This window comes from Thermobia domestica, chromosome 2 (assembly GCF_964235325.1).
Source record: "Thermobia domestica chromosome 2, izTheDome1.hap1.1, whole genome shotgun sequence".
Lineage (NCBI taxonomy): Eukaryota > Metazoa > Arthropoda > Insecta > Zygentoma > Lepismatidae > Thermobia > Thermobia domestica.
The window spans coordinates 289,615,847-289,638,142 of NC_137455.1; the positions used below are offsets into that span (position 1 = coordinate 289,615,847).

A 22,296-nucleotide genomic window follows, 5' to 3' on the forward strand; every position below is an offset into this window, starting at 1 on the left:
AATTTTCAATTACCAGTGTCTTGAGATAATTGACCATTCAGGTGTCCACAAATCCTTTGTTATTAGTTCATCATAGGTAAAAATAAACGTATTTATATGCAACCCGCATGACCGTGTCACTCGGCGGGTTAACATAAATGACAGGCGATATAATGTTAACATTTACTGCAATCTACTATGGTAAAAATTATCTAAGTAACAAAGTTTATTGCGTTCCGGGGTGACCGCAGCGAAGCGGGGTGAACGCTGCTAGTATGGTATAACTGGTTATAACTTGTTAAAAATCTTCGATTTATCTAAGTAAGCATTTGTTTGAATGGTGTAACTTCCTCTTTATAATCTGTAAATTTTAAGATGCAGTGATGCTTCAAAGTAAGAAATCTTTTCAATATTTATTTTGAGGTACGAGATTCTTAAACATGCTAATATAATTTCCGTTTAATTTAGTTCAGTTTTTACTTCTTTCATTCATGGCGATGGCGAATCTTTAGATAGATGATAGAGAGCAAATTATATGGAGATCAGTGTGAAATAGTAAAAGTAGTATGTATTGATCAAGTACATTAGAGTATCGTTGAGAGACAAAAGTATCTCGTCAAAAAATTAGACAATAGAAGATAGAGGGAAGGAAAGCAATACATTGCAAATAATGAAAAAAAGTTATAAGAGAAAACTTAAGGATCTTCAAGAAATGCTTGAGTTTCTGAAGGAACTCATTTTCTTAACTTATTGATCGATGATAAACCAACACATATGATATGTACAAGAACTCATGTAGCACTAGAAATAATTAAAATAAAAGGTACGTCCCACTACACTATACTTTCTCGCTCCAATTTCTTAAACTAAATCATGTTATGCTACACAGTGGAGTACACAGGGGTGATTTCGGGAATTAAACCCCCTCCTTGAGCAAGACATTATGAAAATAATCATGTACTACATTAATGATCAAGATATAAAGGTAACCAAGAGAGTTCTGTCACTTTTTCAGCCAATACCTTCGGACATCGGTATGCCACCTAAGGCATACCTGGAAGGTCGAAAGTAGCCTCCATCAGCATTGACGACCTTCTGCCAACGTTCTGGAAGGCCATGGATTCCATCGCGATACAGCTTGGTGGGCCGTGAAGCGAAGAAGATATCAAGTTAATTTTGCACCTCTACTAGGGAACTGAACTGGCGTCCTCTAAGATGATTATCCAAGAAATGGAACAGGTGATAATGGGACGACGCAAATGTCGGGAGTATGGCGGATGCAATAGTGTTTTTCATCCAAGGCGTAGAATGATGTTCCGGGTCATCCTAGCTACGTGGGGCTTAGCGTTGTCCTGTAACAGGAGGACCCCTTTGCGATTCAGAAGTGCTGGTTCCAGAGTTTTGAGTTTTTCTTGAACACGGCTCAACTGCTGACAGTACGCGGTCGCATTGATGCTCTGAGCAGCTGGTTGCAGTTTCCGATGCACGATGCAGTCCACTGAACATACAGAAGGATCTTCTTCTATTACAGTGTTGGTTTTGACTGTTTTGGAACCGGTTCAAGGAATGCTAACCAATGATGACGGCGCCGTGGACCTTCATATAGGACTAACTTCTCATCACATGTCAACAGCCTGTCCCAGAAATGGCTCCTTCCTGAGACGATACAGCAAAGAAACACAGATGGCTGCTCGCGTTGCCTTCTGGCCAGGAGTCAAATCATATGGTACCCATCGATCAAACTTGTAGTGCTTCCCAAGTTGATGGAGGTGCTGCTGAATAGTTTCTCCACTCACACTGAATTGTAGTTCCAGTTTCTCACATGTCTGGCCACTGTTCGCCTCAATTGGTGCCTGAAGACCTTCATTTTGTACGTGTTTGTCTTCCGGCACGTTGGTCGTTTTCGAGTGTTTCGTCACCGTCGTTAAACTTGTTAAACCACCGCTGCACTTTCCGCGTAGTTACGACACCCTCACCAAAGGCCTGGCATATATTTTGTCCCGCTGCAGCGGTGTTTGACCCCAGTTTGAACTCGTACAGCATACACGCCCTTATGATGCTCTGCGGAGGTCCCATGTTCAGTCTGTCTTTACGAAAGTTCACGGTGTAACTGAACTGCCACAATCAGGTAGTATGTTGGATATACCCACCCAACAACTAACCTTCGCCTTATCTCCATTCGCATCGAACTCACGGTGTGGGGGACAATTGAACACAGACCTCTACAAAAGCGATAGAACTTTCTCAGTTAGCTTTATATTTAAAAACAAACATCTACTACACTAATATATAGTAGTAAACTCACCCGGAAGTAAACTAAATCTTGTGGACGTTTTGATAGAAAATGACTTATGCCATATATTAGAGTTATTAATGAAACATTTGTATATAAAATATCATCAAAATCGCCTGAGATATTTTTGAAGAAATCGTCCAGAAAGAAGTTAAGTCTTTAGAGTAAATTATCTCCTTTTTTTAAAGACAAAAAGATTTTCATATTATTAGGATATTAATTAAATATTTATTTTTGAAATATGGACAAAATCGCCTGAGTTGTTTTTGAGAAAATTGTCCGAAGAATGCCCATTTTCAAGAGTACACAACCCGTCACAGTTTTATTTGTGAAATATGAACAACATCGTCTGATTCGTTTTTCAGAAAATCGACAGAAAAAGAGTCACTAGAAAATTAACTACTCCTAGTAAATTTTTCAGGACAAATAAATTATGCCATATTTTTTGTTTAGGAAACATTTATTTATGAAATGTGAAACAAACTTGCCTGGGTCGTTTCTGAGAAACTCGTCCGGAAAGAACTGACCCCCAATAATAAACAACTCCTCGTTGATTGTCTCAGAAAAATGACTTACACCACATAATAGACTTGTGAATGAACTATTGATGTATGAAATATAAACAAAGTCGTCAGAGCCATTCTAGAGAAAATAACGTTTTTTAAATTTTTTACCCTTCAGTAAATTACCTTTACTTTTAAGGGTAAATTCGAAAAAAAAGCTAGAGAATCTTATTGTAAAATGTTCTCCGGTATGTAGAGGTCATGAAACATGTAAATCCGTTTTAATCTCGAATTCAATTGTTTTCACGATTATCATACTTTCTTCTCCTCGCAAGTAAAATATCGCAGGGGAATATTACAAATATAAATACTATCTACCAGATGATGTAGTACATGAAATCAAATCCAGCTTTCGAGCCATTGCTGACCCGCAGATTCTCAAGAAACGTCTTCATGCCACACTCAGAACGCCAATGAGAGTTTAGCAGTATGTATAAGATTTGACAATGCTTCTCCATAGCCTCGTTTTATTTTTCAAAAGTGCAAACAGCTGCTGATAAATAACACATTTGTATTTTATAAGTAGTTGATGGTGAGTAAGATGTGAAGTTTTGAAGGAGTTGGTGGTGATACAAGGTTCTTATACAACAGCGATTTTTCCTATACGAGTACTGATAAAGGAGCAAATAAAACTGAAACGAACAGAGAAGAAAATTGAAGACAATGAAGAATATGGATATGGCAAATTCTAAGTTTTTCTAATCCACAGCATATTGTGAATAGTCTCCTAATCTTTACATGCGTCTTTTTCCCCAAAGTACAATTGTATTCTATGTATACTTTCTTGTCAGAAACTATGAGAGGTATCGTTTTGATATTGTTCTAGTAAGTACTAAAAATAATAATATTTCTGAAGTAAATATTTAACTTCTGATGATGAAACTGAATTGTGGTTCTGACATGTTTTACTGTTTGCGCTGTGAACTTCAGTGTTTCAGTTTTAAGCATATAGGACATCGTTTGCAATAATTTAGATAAAGGATCTAAATAAAGATAAAATAATTCAATAACACCAAACAAACTACAATCTTCATACAAATCCTTTCAGCTTTTCAGAGAAAAAGTTACAACTTGCTTTTGAAGTTGCCGTTTCCTTCTATTTGTATGCATAATGCAGTTTGTTTAAAGTACAGCAAGAAGCCATTTAATGAAAGCAGAGTATAATAAAACAGATAACTACATCCCCTTTAATTTGGCTTGCAAATTTGTATAAAGTAAACAAATAAGAATTTTGTTTTCAAAAATACTTATTTGAAACAATAAATACATACGCTGTTGTATTTGTGCAACTTTTGCGAACTTATTTCCTTCCAATCTTCTTCGTGAAATCAGTTCATTCCTTTTCAACCTCTCAGAAGCCATGGTAAAATGGCTTAGTCTACCACAAATAAAATACGTTTTATCTAAGACCCTGGTATGATAGATGAAATATTTCGCAGTTGTTACAACCAATAATATCCGATTGTGGTGTTATTGGTTCATTTGCCAACTGAATATTTTGAATCACATCATTACTGAAGAATGTAGGTTTCTTACTGACACCAAGTCTGTTACTATTTAGCATGTGAAGATCTGAATAAAAGCATCTCTTCTGTATTTGTTGGATGAAAGATACAATGTCAATTGTATCTTGTGAAGAAAGGTTGGTGTAGAGCATCTGTCTACGTACAATGTCTCTTCTGATCCCAAATATAAATTGATCTATCAGCATTTCGTCAGCATTAACGCGATATTCGCAGAATGTCTTTCTTTTCAATGTAACTAACGAGGAACGTACATGAACTTATCATTCAAACATCCGAATCTAACCTAGTCCATTCGGTAAACATAACAAAGATATGTTAATGCACAAAACATTAGGTGCCATGGACAACGGGATAAGTCCTTGGGGCCCATTAACCCTGTTAGTGTAAAGAAAATCGTAGACTGAGTTATATATCTTTTGAATAACCCTCATAATATACTCCATGGTTCTGGATAATCACAATAATAATCACAATAATCACATTTTAAAACACATTTTTCTGACCAGAACAAAATGAATTATTTAATAATTATACGATTTTTGTTACAGTTTCAAGGACCTAACGTCCTCTTCATCAGACATTGAGAAAAGACAGATGACAGCAAATCTTATATCTTCCTCAGCCGTTAGTTAGCATTTTCATTTATATAATCATAGAAGATGAAGAAAAAGGTATAAAGTTAGAATTAGAAGTAGAAGAAAATAAATCCATCAATTTTATGGATATGAAGATAGAGAAGCAAGGTGAGAAAGTAATTACCAGTTGGTATCAAAAAACGTGTTGGGCAGGTATTTATTGTCACTGGAGAAGTGATGTAGACAAAGCAACTAAAAAGAACTTCATTAGGAACATGGAAAGGAGGATAGAGAACATCAATAGTGAAGAAGAGGGAAAGAAGAAAGATTTGGAAAATTTCTATAAACAACTTAAAAATAATGGATATAGGATAGAACAGATAAAAGGAAAGAAAAAGGAAGAAAATACAAAAAAGAAAGAAGAGGAAGGAAATAAGAAGTGGTATGGAATTCAGAGCATAGGAGAAAAGACGGAAGTGCTAAAGAGGTTATTAAGAGAAGGAGGTAATAAGACATATAGAAAAGGAGGAGAAACGTTGTTGAGGTGTATAACGAAGAAAAAGAAAAGGAGGGAAAGCAATATAGTGGAGGAAGAAGAAGGAGTTATCTATGAAGTGAAATGTAGTGAGTGTGATATGAAATACATAGGGGAGACGGGAAAAAGGCTCATGGACAGATTGAAACAAGATAAAGATGATGTTCGAATGAAAAGAGAAAATAATGCTATTTACAAACATGTGAAAGAAACGGGACATAGGATAGATTGGGAAGGGGCTAAAGGTTTAGAAAGAGAAAAAAGAAAGATTATTAGGAAGTGGAAGGAAGCGAGAATAAAGAAAGAACAAGAGGAAAACTTAATGAACTGGACAAGTGGTATAAATATACATGAGCAATGGGAGAAATTATTAGAAGTGATAGAAAAGAAAAATGCATAAGACTATTAGTGCAATTTGAATATTTCCAAATTTCTGTTATTTTATTTTATTTTATTTTATTTTATTTTATTTTATTTTATTTTATATAAAGATCAATAGAATTGTAAATTGCATTGACAATTAACATATATTAACAATGTAATTATATGATATTGTTACATATTACAAATTTAAATTTTATATATATAAAAACAACAATTAAAATTATATAAATGATAATGCTAACTAACGTCTGAGGAAGATATAAGATTTGCTGTCATCTGTCTTTTCTCAATGTCTGATGAAGAGGACGTTAGGTCCTTGAAACTGTAACAAAAATCGTATAATTATTAAATAATTCATTTTGTTCTGGTCAGAAAAATGTGTTTTAAAATGAATAACCCTCGTATAAGGAAGAGGATTTTTTTTAGAATTATCGTGCACCGAGACAAAATTCTTGGAATTGAAATGCTGCGAAGTTTCTCGCTCACCAGTTTCTATATTTGTGTGTAGTTGACCGCCCACGTTTCTCTTCGTATGGCCTAATATGGGTAAAGAATTCAACTCAGCTTAATTTCCTTCTCCCCACCTTTGTTCGGAAGTTGAATTGCACGGCTAAAAGGCAGCAGTGGACTATATGCAATAATGTGCATATTTTGTATTAATTACGAATTATTAATATTATCATGTGTTCAAATGTGATTAATGTGCTTTCAATAATGCAATAATCAATTAGTCAATTTTTATTAGTGAAGTAGCTACCTAAAAACTAAATGTTTCGTGGGAACTATCTTTCATTCCAGTAATGTATCCATACGCCTTCATTGCGCGAGAAGAGAGAGCAATGACTGGGCGCGGAGAGTGGAATATGAACCACGAAAGAGAATACTCCAGTTTTGTTCATTTAATAAATCTTCTAAAATGAAAATTCTCAATGCAACTCTTCGTCACTAATTCTGCAACTAAGATAAGTCCAAGTTTCAATAGTTAATGAAACGACAGAATGATGTAATATAGAAGTTTGTGTTAATTACGATGGAACCAGCATGTGGGAGGAGGGAACATTCCAACTAATGGTGCATCAGATTCTCAACTCCAGTGAACAGTGTTTATGCCTACGTCCTCGATGATTCGACTTTCGTTACCGTAAATACGCGCGCGGATATAGCGGTATTCGTTCGTCAGCGCAATACGGGGCCACATTATTACATTTTGAAATGTGTTCTTGTGTTTATAAAATGTGAAGTGCCACAATGATTAAAAAGTTTGAAATATACGTATTTAATATATATTTTGTGTGTAATTGATAAGCAAGTGACGTAAAAGTGTGCATGTTATATAATAATATTTTGTGTTAGAGGATAAGTATTGTGCATGTATTTGTTTTATTATGTTTACAGTTTCAGCAGTGCAACAGGTTGATATTATCTTATACAGAATACATAGAAAAGAAATTCATGTCGCACTCAACGTTTCCCGAACACTAACCGTGCACTGGGCAACCACAAATGGAACGATCAGCTGATTCAGCTGAGGTGGAACCAGGGAATAATCACGAACACGGTATTTACCAAAAGTCCATGGTTCGAATCCCGAGTTTCACCACTTTTCTTAGTTGGTTAATGTTTACTTGTGGGTTGGTATCATTTAGTCCAAGAGTCTGTTTTCTTCATTAATCAGTACAAGGACATTCAGGGAGGAAACCCGATACCATTAAATATGTTTACACAAACGGTAGCCCACAGGAAACGAACCCAAATACCCTCATAAATTGGCTTATCCCGAACAGGGACATACGGTAATCGAACTCTAAACCTCTCATAACACACAATCCAAATGTATCTCGAAAAATACTATAAGGGATAAGAAATGACTGTATTAAGTTTTATATTCATAGACGGAATAGATATGAGGGCAAAGCTTGTATACCAATACACGCTTTCCCCTCATACCTATTCGGATGTCCGAATGACAATTTCGTGTCCGTTCCTTGTAAGTAGTAGATAACATGTTAGACCTCTGTTTGCACCATGTTGGTAATTAGAACCTTTCCGTAATTGGATTCACTTTGTTTCCATACTGTGAAAAAAAACTTCTCTTTCAACTGTTTGAAAGGCTTGGTAGGCGGGTCAGGCAATGTTAAGTTCCATAGGTCTTCAAAAGGTTTATTGCCGAGGCGTTAGAACAGTAGGAATTTACTTCTCTTTTGCTTCCGATGCTGCTAAGCAAATTTGTTGAATCTTTCTAGGTAGCACACTATTTTACCTGATTTGAAATTAATAAGGATAGATTAGCCATGTCCAAGTGGCAGACTGAACGTAGATTATTGGACAAAAGCAGATGCACCAATACAATTATTATGGATTCTGTAATTGTAAGTGATTATACTTTCCTGTGTGTTAGAGTATCCAATCTGGGATACTAACAAATTGAAATGACGAAGGAGACCAGGAGCCTAAGTATCAAGATAAGGCGTATCCAACAAGTAAGACAAGGACAAGCAAGATTTCAAAAATACATCCACACAATCCTACTTACAGAACATTCAATGTACCATTAAATTTATAGGCTATACACATCTTCGTCAGTGTTAACCGTAAATCGATAAATATAACTTTGCACCATCAGAAGGCTCTATTTCCCATCAAACACAACACACACAAATCAAAATCTGATTTCAATAAGTAAAAGGAAAAACTTAACTACAATAATAAAACACCCTGTGGTAAATACTAGTCAAAATTTAATCTTTACACCTGGAATAATACATTAATTCCTGGTTTCAAGAATTTGAAATAATAACAAATTAGTTTCAAGTTCGTACCTAAAGTTAGAATTTAGCAATAATCGCTTACCCAGATACATAAGCCATCCGATGTTAATGAATACCTGAAATATGGCGGCGGCCAATTGACTTATAGATCCTATGATACCCATTAGTACGTCGTCCCATTGTAGTTTCTTACTGAATATCAACATCGACGTGATAGTTCCTATAATGAAGAAAAACTAATAATAGACTTAATAGCATTAAATTTAGAAATACGTAATACACTTTAGCAAAATGATTACGTCCCCTAAATCTTAATTTCATTAATTGCTTTATAACTTTCATTTTATTGTTTTCATAAAAGAAAATAAAATGGCTTGAAACTTCTCGGCATTGATGAAGTTATGTGTCCGAAATTATCCTTAACAATCATTTCAAGTGATATTGGTACCATTTAGCTTCTATTTAAAGTAATAGTAAAATAATAATCTGTGCTGATTTCATAAAACAGTAGAAGTGACTGGCGATTATGTGTCCCGTCACATAATCGCCCAGCCATACTTCTATAAGTGGGAACGTGAAACATGGACAGAAAATTGAGTCGCAGTAGCACAGTGCTAGAGCGTTCACCTCTGGTGCATGTGGTCCTTGGTTCGTTCCCAGCTCGTGCCAAGTGGACTTTGTAGTGGACAAACACCATGTGCGTAGGTTTCTCGAGGATCTCCTGTTTCCTGACACTTTCTTCATTTCATTCATTTCTCATCATCACCCTCTCTTTTAACGTAACCGGCATAACCGTGGGATGTAAAACTTAAAGATTTCGTTTTTCATTTCATGGACAGGAAATTCATTTCGCCACGAAAGCAAGAGATAAGGAAGGAGTTTTGGAAATGCCTTCCCTAAGTGAGAATTTATTTCAACAATAGCGTATCTCACACATTTCTGAAGTTAGAAAGATGATTCGACACATTTCTAATTAAGATAACTGAACACGTTTCTGCACCTACAGGAAAAATGGGGTCACTTTATAAAAGATTCAAATTTCCCACTATATGTTCAGAAAGTCTCCACTGTGAAGATTCGCTTAAGTTGAAGGTGTAAAACACGATACATCAACTTTTAACTAAAATAAGGGAATATGTGCTTCAGTCTTCAGGAAATTTCTGCTTCTAAAGTGGAAGGGGAAGAGGGACAATTTCTGTAATATTAAGATTTCCAAATATTTATCTAAAAATGTCTTAAGTGAGATTCTACTGAAGTTGGATATGGAAACTACCGTAAATATATTCTTCATTAAAACCAAGAGGATATCGGATTCAGCGTTTTCGAAAATTCTGTTTTTAGAGATGGTAAAGCGGACAACATTTATAACATTCATGCATTTATGCCTATATTCTATACCCTATACCATTACATCAAAGATTAAAAGTCAATCATTCATCATGCTCAGGCCATAGCTAGAAACATGGAATTTGAACACAAAATTGCATTTACCATAAATGCTAGGGATAAGATTTTTTAAATGAGTGCACATTGTAATGGCATAAACAGAGCACTACTTTTTGAGAAGAATGTAATATATCATGCATCTTAGAATATAGAGATATGAATTTCGGTATTTAACCCCCTGATTATAAATAACTTAATACGTGTAATTTTTATAGTATTAACTTTTCTAGTTTTATGTTCATTAAACATTATTGTATCTGTGTATAAAGGAGTACTTGTATAATAATAATAATAATAATAATAATAATAATAATAATAATAATAATAATAATAATAATAATAATAATAATAATAATAATAATAATAATAATTGAGCTGAGCGAAGCGAAGCTCTTATACTCGGGTTAGCCGTTTGGTTGTCCGCGAACTCCTCCTAGACCGTTTGGCCGATCTCAACCAAACTTAGCACGCTGATAGAGTATGTCGTGCTGAGTGACAACATAGGTCGAAATCAAAAATCCGATGTACCATCGAGGAATAATCACCGAAAAACGGTTCCTCCTAGACCGTTTGGCCGATCTCAACCAAACTTAGCACGCTGATACAGTATGTCGTGCTGAGTGACAACATAGGTGGAAATCAAAAATCCGATGTACCATCGAGGAATAATCACCGAGAAACGCTTCCTCCTAGACCGTTTGGCCGATCTCAACCAAACTTAGCACGCTGATAGAGTATGTCGTGCTGAGTGACAACATAGGTGGAAATCAAAAATCCGATGTACCATCGAGGAATAATCACCGAGAAACGCTTCCTCCTAGACCGTTTGGCCGATCTCAACCAAACTTAGCACGCTGATAGAGTATGTCGTGCTGAGTGACAACATAGGTCGAAATCAAAAATCCGATGTACCATCGAGGAATAATCAACGAAAAACGCTTGCATAGACTTAACATGGGGAAAAAGTTTTCACGCGATTTTTTTGTCAACAATTAAAAATGGCATTTATTATTGCATAATGGCCAGGAATGATTACGTAGTTTAAGCTCGCTCAGCTCATTTCATTGCAATCGGGTACATCCATTGCATTCCTAGTAATAATAATAATAATAATAATAATAATAATAATAATAATAATAATAATAATAATAATAATAATAATAATAATAATAATAATAATATCAGATTACATGACCTGATTACAGAACTTGAAGAATGCAAGTATCTTGAAATACTGTGATAAAATTCTTTGAAAAATAATGCTTACAGGTTAGAAATAAATTGCTCATGACATTTCTCATTACAAACAACGTTGCATTTCTTATTATCTTTTTCATATACATTTTTTTGAATTCTAGAACATTCTTTTCCAAATTTTAATTTTGCTCCTTTTGTTTCCCTACTAGTTTGAGAAACATGAAAAGTAAGAGCTACAGCACTAAACTTTCTTGCTCTCTTATCAAATCATGATGCATAGTTATTATTAGAGGCGTGGGAGACCCGGGTTAGATTCCCGGCGGGAGCTCATGTGGTTTGGATTCCACGTTAATCAGTAGGTCCACGTCTCATATAGCCTCGCTGCTGAAAGGGACGCTGAAATGAAATCAACTCAACAAGTTATTATTAGAGCAACCCAAAAGCATAAATGTACCGTGTCCTGCGAAAGCGAACTAAGCGCCACTTTCATACTTTTGAGAAAATTACGTTTAAAGGTTGATGTCCAGCATTAGTGTAGCCGTAATCAAAAGTGAAATTATGTTTCTTTTCTTGGAAAGGTGTTGATTTTCCTCTCTTTTCGATTGTGCAAAACGTTTTAATGCTTATCAGGAACCAATCGTCGCATTTACGTGGATCTTCAAAATTTGGCGCTTAGTTCACTTTTGCATAACACGGTACAAATAGCATAATAGCAATTTAGACATATGGTTGGTATCTTGAACATAGTTGTGGTTGTTTAAGGGTCCAGAAGAAACTAATTTTAAAAGCATAATTTTAGAAAATAAAGCATAATTTAAAATACATAGCACAATTCTTGGAAAATTCTGTTTAACTGCAAGTTTAACACTACTGTATTAATATTTTTTAAAACCAATATTTACATAGCAAAATCACTGAGAACATAACAATGCAACAATGAGAAACTAATTTTTATTTCTGTAAACTTTTCGGTGTAATCCTTTGATGTGGAGAAAAGAAGAAAGAAGAAAACCTTCCGCCAACAATGAATAGTACAGAAGAACTCCACACTATATTGTTACGTGTAACTCTGGAACTTGAGCACTTTCTGTATTTTTTGGTAGCATCTTTCACTTTCCCTTTCTTATATATGCACCTGCAAGGTGTACACAAGTGAAACAAAAAACAACTCGAGTAAAGCATACCTCTCTATAGTCCATTAAGTACAAAGTTCATTTAAATATGAAAGAAACTGGTTGCATAAAATATTAATAAATAGATCAAGATATTTAGAATATTTAATGTATAGTAAATATTACCACATACGTTATACATGATTAATATAAAACAATGATTGACATTAACAATAAAGCATAATAAAGCATAATTTGGAAAAATAAAGCATAATTATACAAAAAATAAAGCATAATGTGGGTTGCTCTAGTTCTTATTGAAATATTTACAAGTAGTACGTATATCTCTGTTAGGAAAGGACAAACAACAATAAATGCAATAGTGTAATTTGCTACATACAGTTAGGGTGACCAAATCGCCAACTAGAAAAAACGGGACATCTTTTATTTCTGGATAGGTTGCTTCCCTAAATATATTTTTTAAGCTCTCCGTTCTCTCTTTCTCTTTGTAGGGCAAATTTACACTTTTTCGTTTTAAAAGCTATTGAAAAGGTTGAGGAATTAATTAGATAACAAGTAACTATCAGCAGCTAACAAAAAATGAAATATTTGAAAACATTACTAAAAATATATGAGCGCTCAAATCTGTCACCGACATGACTTATAATTACTCTCAGCAGCGGATTCTAACTCATTTTATTTGCATTTTCTTACTTTTAAAAATTATTTCACTTACAACTAGTTTCCCTTTTACTTTCACTTTTATAGTTTTGTACCTTCTTTCCCCTTTCGTAGGGTGTTACATCTTAGTCAAATCACGGAAACACTGTACCGTACTGATGACAGCGCCTCAATCTTCCACCGCCCGAAACAGAGTAAAAACAGGTTACATTTGTTCTTCATAAGACTTTCAGCCCTTTGCACTGTCGTTTGCGGAGTGGGGAGGCCTAGGAGGGAAAACAGTTGCAGCTACCACATCCAATATTGCAAACGTCCTAATGACGTTGCTCAGTAATTAGACATATTCCAATATAATCACGTAGCTTAGAAAATAATAACATAAGTTAGGAAATTTTAGCGATTCAACAGGTTTTTTTGTACCCAATGTACGTAAATACGGGACATTTTGGAGTCCCGGGAGAAGTTTTCGATACACCGGGAATGGTAGTGAAAAAACGGGACAATCCCGTTTTTACGGGACGGTTGGTCACCCTACATACAGTATATAGTACATAAATAACATTGTTGCCAGCAAACTGAAAATTGTCAGTTGTTACTGATAAAATGAAATCTCTCCGTTTAACGTCACACAATTATGAGTGTTGGGCTCAGGGAGACGGGTGATTAAGACAAGTGAATGATGATGGAAGAATTGATGGAATGATAATGTAGGAGGAACGGTCGTACCCCGAGAAAAACCATGGACACAATATTGTTCACCACAAACTTACTTGATCGGGGATCGGACCAAGGACCTCACGCACAAAAAGAAAGCGCTGTATATTACTGATAACGAACAACATACTTTTTAGAGTCAGGAAAGCTCATTTACCTTTTTTTTCTCAAAAACTACGCATGTGAGTTTAATCATAAGCATGCTATTTTCTTTAGTTCGATATGATCTATTGACATCTATCTATCTATCTATCTATATCTATATATATATATATATATATATATATATATATATATATATATATATATATATATATATATGCAGATGGTGATCAGAAAAATGGAAACACCCGAACGAAGTTGCAACTTACCAGATTAATATGGTGTCGGGCCACCTTTCGCCTTCAGAACAGCCTTGATGCGACGTGGGATGGAGGCATAGAGGTCGTGAATGGTAGCAAGTGGAATTTTACACCATTCCTCGTGCAGGGCATCGGCCAGTTCTGTGAGAGAGGATGGAGATGGAAATCGTCGCCGGAGTCGTGTTTACAAGACGGACCACAGATGTTTAATTATGTTGAGATCTGGGGATTGGGCGGGCCAGAGAAGGTGTTGAACTTCATCACGATGTTCCTCAAACCACGCTGCAGCAACGCCAGCTGTGTGAATGGGTGCATTATCATCCTGGAAGATGGCGTCACTGTCCGGGAACAACATCCGGACCATGGGATGCAAGTGGTCTCCTAAAATTGCGACATAATCGTTGGCAGTGATTCGTCCGCTAAGTGTGACCACAGGACCCAATGAAAACCATGATATTGCGGCCCACAGCATCACCGAGCCGCCGCCATGTTTCACAGTTGGGCGGAGACACTGCAGATCATAAGCTTCTTTGGGCGTTCTCCACACATAAACACGGCCCGTGGTTGGGAATAGGGTGAAGGATGACTCATCCGATCATATCATACGTTTCCAGTCTTCAACGGTCCAAGTTGCATGGTCGCGGCACCATTTGCGGCGTGCGAAAGCGTTATGGTCCTTGATGAGCGGTTTGGCCCCTGCAACACGACCCCGTAAGTTCATGTCATGTAATTCGCGGCGGACTGTGATTGTCGAAACAGGGTGGGGGAGGTGCTGATTGAGTTTCTCCGTCACTTGCTCCGCAGTGGCACGACGGTTCTGCGTGACAATGCGCTTTAATACCCGGTGTGACGTGTCACTCATGATTTTCTTCCGCCCACTGTTCCGCTTCCCCTATGTGGTTTTCCCGTGTGTTGTGTAGGCCGTCATCACCTTCGACACTGTCCCACGCGACACACCTAACACAGTAGCCACTGCCGTCACACTCACTCCACATAACCGCACACCAACAATTTGCCCTCTTTGAAACTCTGAGAGGTCTCCCATTTTACACTACCTCCGTCTGCTGCAGCCACTGGACACTGCTGTTCCACTGCGCCTGACGTAGTATGGAGACCGACCTAACATACCACCACCAGCGGTCCGGCGCTGCAGGCGCCACGACACCACTGCCAACCCATACATCTGATGTGTTGCCAACTACAGGTGTTTCCATTTTTCTGATATATATATATATATATATATATATATATATATATATATATATATATATATATATATATATATATATATATATATATATAATTTTTGTGCAATATTTTAGTAAATAGAAATTATAATTTACATTCAGGCTTTGTCTCATTAACTGAATGTATTGTCGAATGAAGATATATTTTAGGATTAGTTTCACCATAGGAAATGGCGTGGTTGTCATTGAGATCTATTTTTTTAAAAGGAGTTTGTTTTTTCTAGACGTCTTTATAAATTTATCCTGTCTGTACGTCCGTCTGAAAGTATTTGAGAATAAAATCCTGAGACGAATATGGGGGACGGGAATGGGAAATTTCATACGAAGGAACTATATAGTTTATACCATTTGCCAAATATTGTTAGAGACAACAAATCTAAGAGTCTCAGGTAGGTAGGTGATGTAGCCAGAATGGAAGAAAGTAGAAACGCTTTGAAAGTCTTGACTGGAAGACCAATCCGAAAACGACTATTAGGAAGACCTAGGCGCAGATGGGAGGACAATATTAAGATATATCTAGCAGAGATAGGAATACAAAGTAGAAACTGGATCCAGTTGGTTAAGGATAGAAGTCAGTGGAGAGCTTTGGTGAACGTGGCATTGAACCTCCAGGTTACAAAGGCTGTAGAGTTACTTGGTATGTCCGTTCATCTGGAAAAACTTGATAGATCAGGATGGATTTTGGCCAGGATTCAGAGGATCAACATTTAGAAAGCGAGCTCGTAGATAGATGTGATATTCAAAATTGAAGTTTTATATATCAACTATTTCCGTTTTTTTTACGTTGATAATTATAGAACAAAAATGGTAATATATAGTGAAAAACGATTTTCTGGAATAAATTAAGTATCCAAAAAATATATTTCAGCTCTACTCTAATCTCTCTACTAAAACCGGAAGTGATAGAAATTTATTACCACTTCCAGTTTCAGTGTTTATTGAAAGAGTATCACGTCATACAAATGCAACTTCTTAATGTGTACACGTGGTACTGGTACTTGTTCGGTTTACAAATAAATTTCTTTTCCTCGATTTTCTCGAAAACTACGCATGAGATTTGACATTCACGGATATTATTTTGTTTAGCTCAGTAAGTTTTATTGATTAGTATAATAAGTATTATCATTAAACTTTTTTTTGTTAAACGTCTAATATTAAAAGGCATAAAATTAATGAAATAGCAACAAAATTATCATAATTATCCGAGGGAAAGTTGTTTTTTCTGTGTTCTTAGGAAAGAAACGGAATATTCCATATTAGGTGTTTAACAGTAAATCATTGGAACCATTTTCACAAAATCATTCGAACAACAAACACACACACCAATCAGGTGAAACATTATGGGAAAAATAAACTACGCAATTTAATAGGGTAGCTATGAACGCATTACTTAGAACGCTTTTTTGAGAAAAAGGATTTTCTTTTCTTTTCTTTTTCTTCTTTTTTCTCTTTCTTTCTTTTACTTTTTCGTACATTATTCTTAAATTTTGGTGTAGGAGAAAAATTTGAAACGCTCTCTGGCGAATCTTGTTAAAACAGTGTTTTTAAAATTCGGTCTCAAAACAGTGAGCAGTAAAGTCTCTACGCCTCTGTACGTAAGGCATGAAACGTTTAAATTCCGTCGAAGTTTCGTGTTTATATTTGAGCTATTTTATAGATACAAGTACCTGCCCTTGAGACGGGAGGCCCGGGTTCGACTCCTGGTGGGAGTTCATGTAATTTCGAATACCACATTAAGCTGTAGGTTCACGTCTCAAATAATCCCGGTTCTGAACGGGATGGTAAACTCAAATCAATCAATCGATTTCATGATAGGTATATTTTCCTTCATGATTACACGACTATTTCTCAAAATTTTTGTTTAAGCAAAAGTAAGGTTTAAAAGAGCAAATTTCAAAATAGATTTATTAAAGAATTTAGGTTCTTCAAAAATAAATTTTGTTCCATTTAAGTTATACTTTGAAAAGCTGACATTTCTTCGATAAAATTAAAATGCCACAGTCAGTTTTCCCGTTTCTTCGAAAATTAGGATTTTGAGATTCTTCTTCGGTTCTTTCTGTCAACCTTTTCAATTACTTTTGTAAATTGAAATTTATGATTGTTGTCACTTTAAAATTTTGAACTAGACATATCAGTCTTTTTGATAATAAGGGTGTCTAATATACAATCAACCCGGAATTTGGGATAGTAAAACTTTTGAACCTGAAGTGATCCACGAATAATGGTTATACAAAAATGAAGCCCTTTCTCATGCATATATTTATAAACTAGGAAGTAACGATTGAAGTACACTAGGAACCACACAGTGTTGCCAGATGTAACCGAAGGTGTAAATCAAGTTTTTTTGCAAAACATGTAAATTGACTCATAACTTATACGTATGGATGTTCTGTCGTTAATTTTCAGTTTTAGTTGGACTGGCTTGGAAACTATGGAGCAGAAAAAAGATTTTTTCATTTACAACGATAACTAATCGGATAAGGTCTCTGTAGGGGGAGGACTAGGGAAATTGTAGTTTTCATAAATTAACACGTGAATTGGCAACCCTGCTGATGTTTCAGTGCATCAAAAGGTTTCTTAAGGATTTGTCTATATTATGCAATTCTTGAAAACAATGAAAAACAAACTTTGAAATTATCATGATAAAGTTTTTACTTACATGCACCCGGCAACACTGACATTCATTTCTATGTGATTGTTTAAAGCAAGAGGTACACAAGAACAATTCTCGAACTATTCAAGACCTGGAAACGAATATTCGCAGTGCCACTAACAACATTAACACTTCTAATCTTCGTAAAGTTGCTACCAACCTGGTGAAACGTGTGAACCCATGTTTGAATTAAAACAGGGGACATTCCCAGCATCCGGTGTAGAGCTGGTAACTCATTTCTGATAGTAGCAGTGTTGCCGGGTGCATGTAAGTAAACATTTTATCATGATAATTTCAAAGTTTGTTTTTCATTGTTTCCAGGAATTGCATAATGTAGACAGATCCTTAACACACCTTTTGATGCACTGAAACATCAGCAAAGTTGCCAATTCAGAGTGTTAATTTATGAAAACTACGATTTCTCTAGTTTCCCCTTACAGAGGCCTCATCCGATTAGTTATCGTCGTAAATGAAAATTTCTTTTTTCTGCTCTATAGTTTCCAAGCTACTCCTACTGACAAACTGAAAATTAACGACAGAACATCCATACCTATGAGTAATGAGTCAATTTACATGTTTTGCAAAAAACTTGATTTACACCTTCGGTTACATCTGGCAACACTGTGTGGTTCCTAGTGTACTTCAATCGTTGTTCTTAGTTTAAAAATATATGCATGAACAAAGCTTCATTTTGGTATAACCATTATTCGTGTATCACTTCAGGTTCAAGAGTTCTACTATCCCAAACTCCGGGTTCCATTGTACATTGGACACCCTGTACATTACAAAGTTAAATAACAAATTATGTAACGTATCTCACTCCCAAAAGGGGTTGCTTGTTGGTATTTTGTTGAGGGGGTGTTCAAGGGTCTGATGGTGGTATTCAGAGGAAGTTCAAGGGTCGAAGGGGTTGTTAAGCGGTCTGCGGTTAACACTACTTACAGCTGATCTGTCATTTGGTTCCCAATTGTCTTACAGAATAACATCGTCGCAGCTTTTGTTGTTAAAATTTGGTTTCTAATTTTACGTAGACACGTAATTACTTCAGCTTCTAGGCACTAAATAGCAATTAGACGTAGTGTTACGTGACATGGTACGAAATTGCTACTACCTCTTCCTCAATTTGAAAATCACTGAGCTATTGAGCATTTACAAAATTAAGTATAAACTGCTGGTAATAGAAGACAAATGAAATAAGTATTGTAATTAATAAATATTCCTGCCATTTTAAGATTACATAATATTCACTAACACAATTGCATAAGCGCTCACCTCTGGTGTTGGGGTCCCTGGTTCAATTCCAACTCGAGCTAAATTGACTTTATGGTTGACAAAGACCGTGTGGGTGGGTTTTCTCGAGACTCTCCCGCATTCTCCCACTTCCTACATCCCATCACTTCACTCACCATCATCACTGTCTCTCTTAGACTCGGATCATAATCGAGTGACGTTAGACTAAAAAATAATGAATATCGTACTTACGCGAAGTTGGTCCATTGAATGAAAAGTTATTGAGATTGGGTTGGGTGCACAATGTGGTTCTGTTTGATATACTGTGTCTATACCAGTACATAACTGCACTGGATAATTGCAAGTGCTCAAGAAAGTATTCCGTTCTTCATAACATCGCCCTTGCATAAGGACATAAATAAAAATAAAACAATCAATCATAACTAAATTGATTATATAACATCAGTCATTTCTCTAGTGCCAATTATCAATTATTAAGAACATGGAAAAGAATAATTGTTTTTTTCTTTTTATTACAAAAATCTGCTTGAAGAAAATAATTTACTTACCAATCAAAATTATAAATGTTTTGTAAGCAGAATATAACCCAAATTTCACTTCATCCCAGCCAAATTTATTTCTTACGTACAAGTATAAGAAACTGAATTCACCTGAAAAGTACAAAGACAAGATTACTTTCTTGTTACTTTTTAAAAGAATCAACTTCTTCACAAAGACTACATTTTGCAAATCGATTTAGAGTTCTAAAAGTAAGAACCATCTTCTCTCTTAACCTTTCTTCAAACCGGAAGTAGTAAAAAAGTCAACCACTTCGGGTTGTACGTTGATCAACTTAGAATAATAGATGGTAAGAAGAGTTTTTCTGTAAGTAATTAAACGTCTCAAAAATATACTCCATCTCTATTCTAATCTCTTTATTGAAAACGGAAAGAATCCACTTCCAACCACAAATCAACCCGGAAAGAAGCCACAAATCAACCCACTTCCACTTTTAACTTTTATCGTTATAGAGTGAAAACGGTAACAGCAGGAAGCAGTTTTCTGTAATAATAATAATAATAATAATAATAATAATAATAATAAAAATAATAATAATAATAATAATATAAAACACCGAAATTTTGTAAGATTCGAATACTGAAAGGCAGAGGGAAATTATCTGATGTATTTTGTAATACCACCAAATTAACACTGTTACCAACCCAACATATAGTTGTATCTTTTTCAACTAGTTTCATGTCTTAGTTCCTCACTTAGGAACGTACTCTTTACAACATTATTAAAGGACTCGGTGGCTCAGTTGTAGGGAGCCCACTTCTGATTCGATCCTCGGCCATGTGAATTTGTGGTGGAAAAGATCGTGTCTATGAGGTTTTTAGGGATCTCTCCTTCTCTTCCACATTTTCTTCCCAATAATTCTCGCTCCAACAATTCAACAAAGTAAGACGAGAACGTTCTTCGATTCCCATGCATACTGTCAAGCATTGTTCACTAACCTCTGTTTAACCTTTTGAATCAAATACGTAAGAATAAAAGTTCTTAAATTATGATTATAATATTGTTATCAAAGAATATGCATTACGTTAGAATATGGTTCGAGTATAATATAATTGAAAATTGTGGGAGTGTTAGTTACTGATTATGAACACAATACATATGAAGTAGCTGCACGTTTTTTGCGTATACATTAATCTCTTCATAGGTCCTTATAATTTTCAATGACAATTACTGGTATTTCCTTTCAATCTGATAAGAAGAGAGAGAAAATGTGACCTCTTTGTGTTATCACTATGATTCTCCTTATTATTACTTTTTATTTGAAAACAGTATACTTCTTTAAGTAATAAATGTAGATTGTAAAGTATATATATAATGTAAACCAAATTACTTTCTACATTAGGGTGCGTCTGAGCGAACAAAACTTTAACCAAGTTAGAGTTTAATCTGCAGTTACTCCTGAAACATATATTTATTAAATTTGAACGAAATTATAGTAGGTGTTTTGGGAAAACGTCGTCCGAAGAAACCATGAGTGAGCTTCCATTTGTGGATTTTTAATGAGAAATAAGTTATGTTATATTAGGTGGTTGTTAATTAAATATTTGCTTGTGAAATACGAACAAAACCTGAACAGTTTATGAGAATATTCGGAAAGAAGTCCGCCTTCCTACAGTAATAAAACAACTTCTCGTGAGTTTCTTATGAGAAGTAACTTATGGTAGGGTGGCTGTGCCTGTCTTCGACCACCCCCTAGTTGCCGACCACTTTTCACTTTAAAACCATGTATTAGTCTTATTTTCCGATAAAAAGGTATGATTTTTCATTATAATTGAATTGCAGCTTATTCTGAACCAATCACAAAGATACTGTCAAAATATATTGCACATGCATTCGGTAATAGCCAATCAAATGTATGCGTACGGGAGACGCACCGAGTTTTCGATAGGTTTAATCTGTTGCAAATGGGAACGACAGCGCCCTGTTTTTCATGCTTTTCCGTGGTTTTATCGCACCAGGTAAGAAATGCACATACTATTCTGTTGCATAGAATTGTAGAGCACATTTCGTAATAAAATTTTAGTGATAACTGTAAGGTTTGAAGAATAAATCAATAAAATGTAGTGGTCAGACAATGACATGAAATATTCTTTGTTAACTAGTGTTCGACGACGGGATGGTCGAGCACTAAAAAATTATAGAAATGTCGATAACGACTTATTTTCGATTCATCTGCATGAAGTGAGTTCCTAGTTGCCAATTCTGAAGTTATAATGATGTACAAAAATATTTACTAGTGTTCGACCACTACCGTACTTTCGTAATACATTTGTACTGATCGAGGATTAACTTTTTTTCAGTGTCCGACCACGCCTTGCGTTTGTGATTTCTCGCAGAATTCCTTGATTCAATCATTAATTCAGTGATCAATTTACATTTGTATAATCATCTGCTGAATCTTACTCTTACTAAGTGAATATTCACCGAATGGCCGTGGCTCAGTGGTAGTGGT

General features: G+C 35.4%; 1 protein-coding gene across 1 annotated transcript in view; it reads right to left on the reverse strand.

Annotated features, from left to right (window-relative positions):
* Window positions 1–22,296, reverse strand: part of LOC145679453 (putative peptidoglycan muropeptide transporter SLC46) — a 48,772-nt gene that overhangs the window by 14,701 nt on the left and 11,775 nt on the right. Inside the window, exons 3-4 of the mRNA XM_081750033.1 lie at window positions 19,835–19,936; window positions 8,706–8,843 (exon numbers count right to left, since the gene is read on the reverse strand). Of these exons, the coding sequence (XP_081606159.1) occupies window positions 8,706–8,843; window positions 19,835–19,936 (240 nt within the window). The remainder of the gene's footprint in view (window positions 1–8,705; window positions 8,844–19,834; window positions 19,937–22,296) is intronic.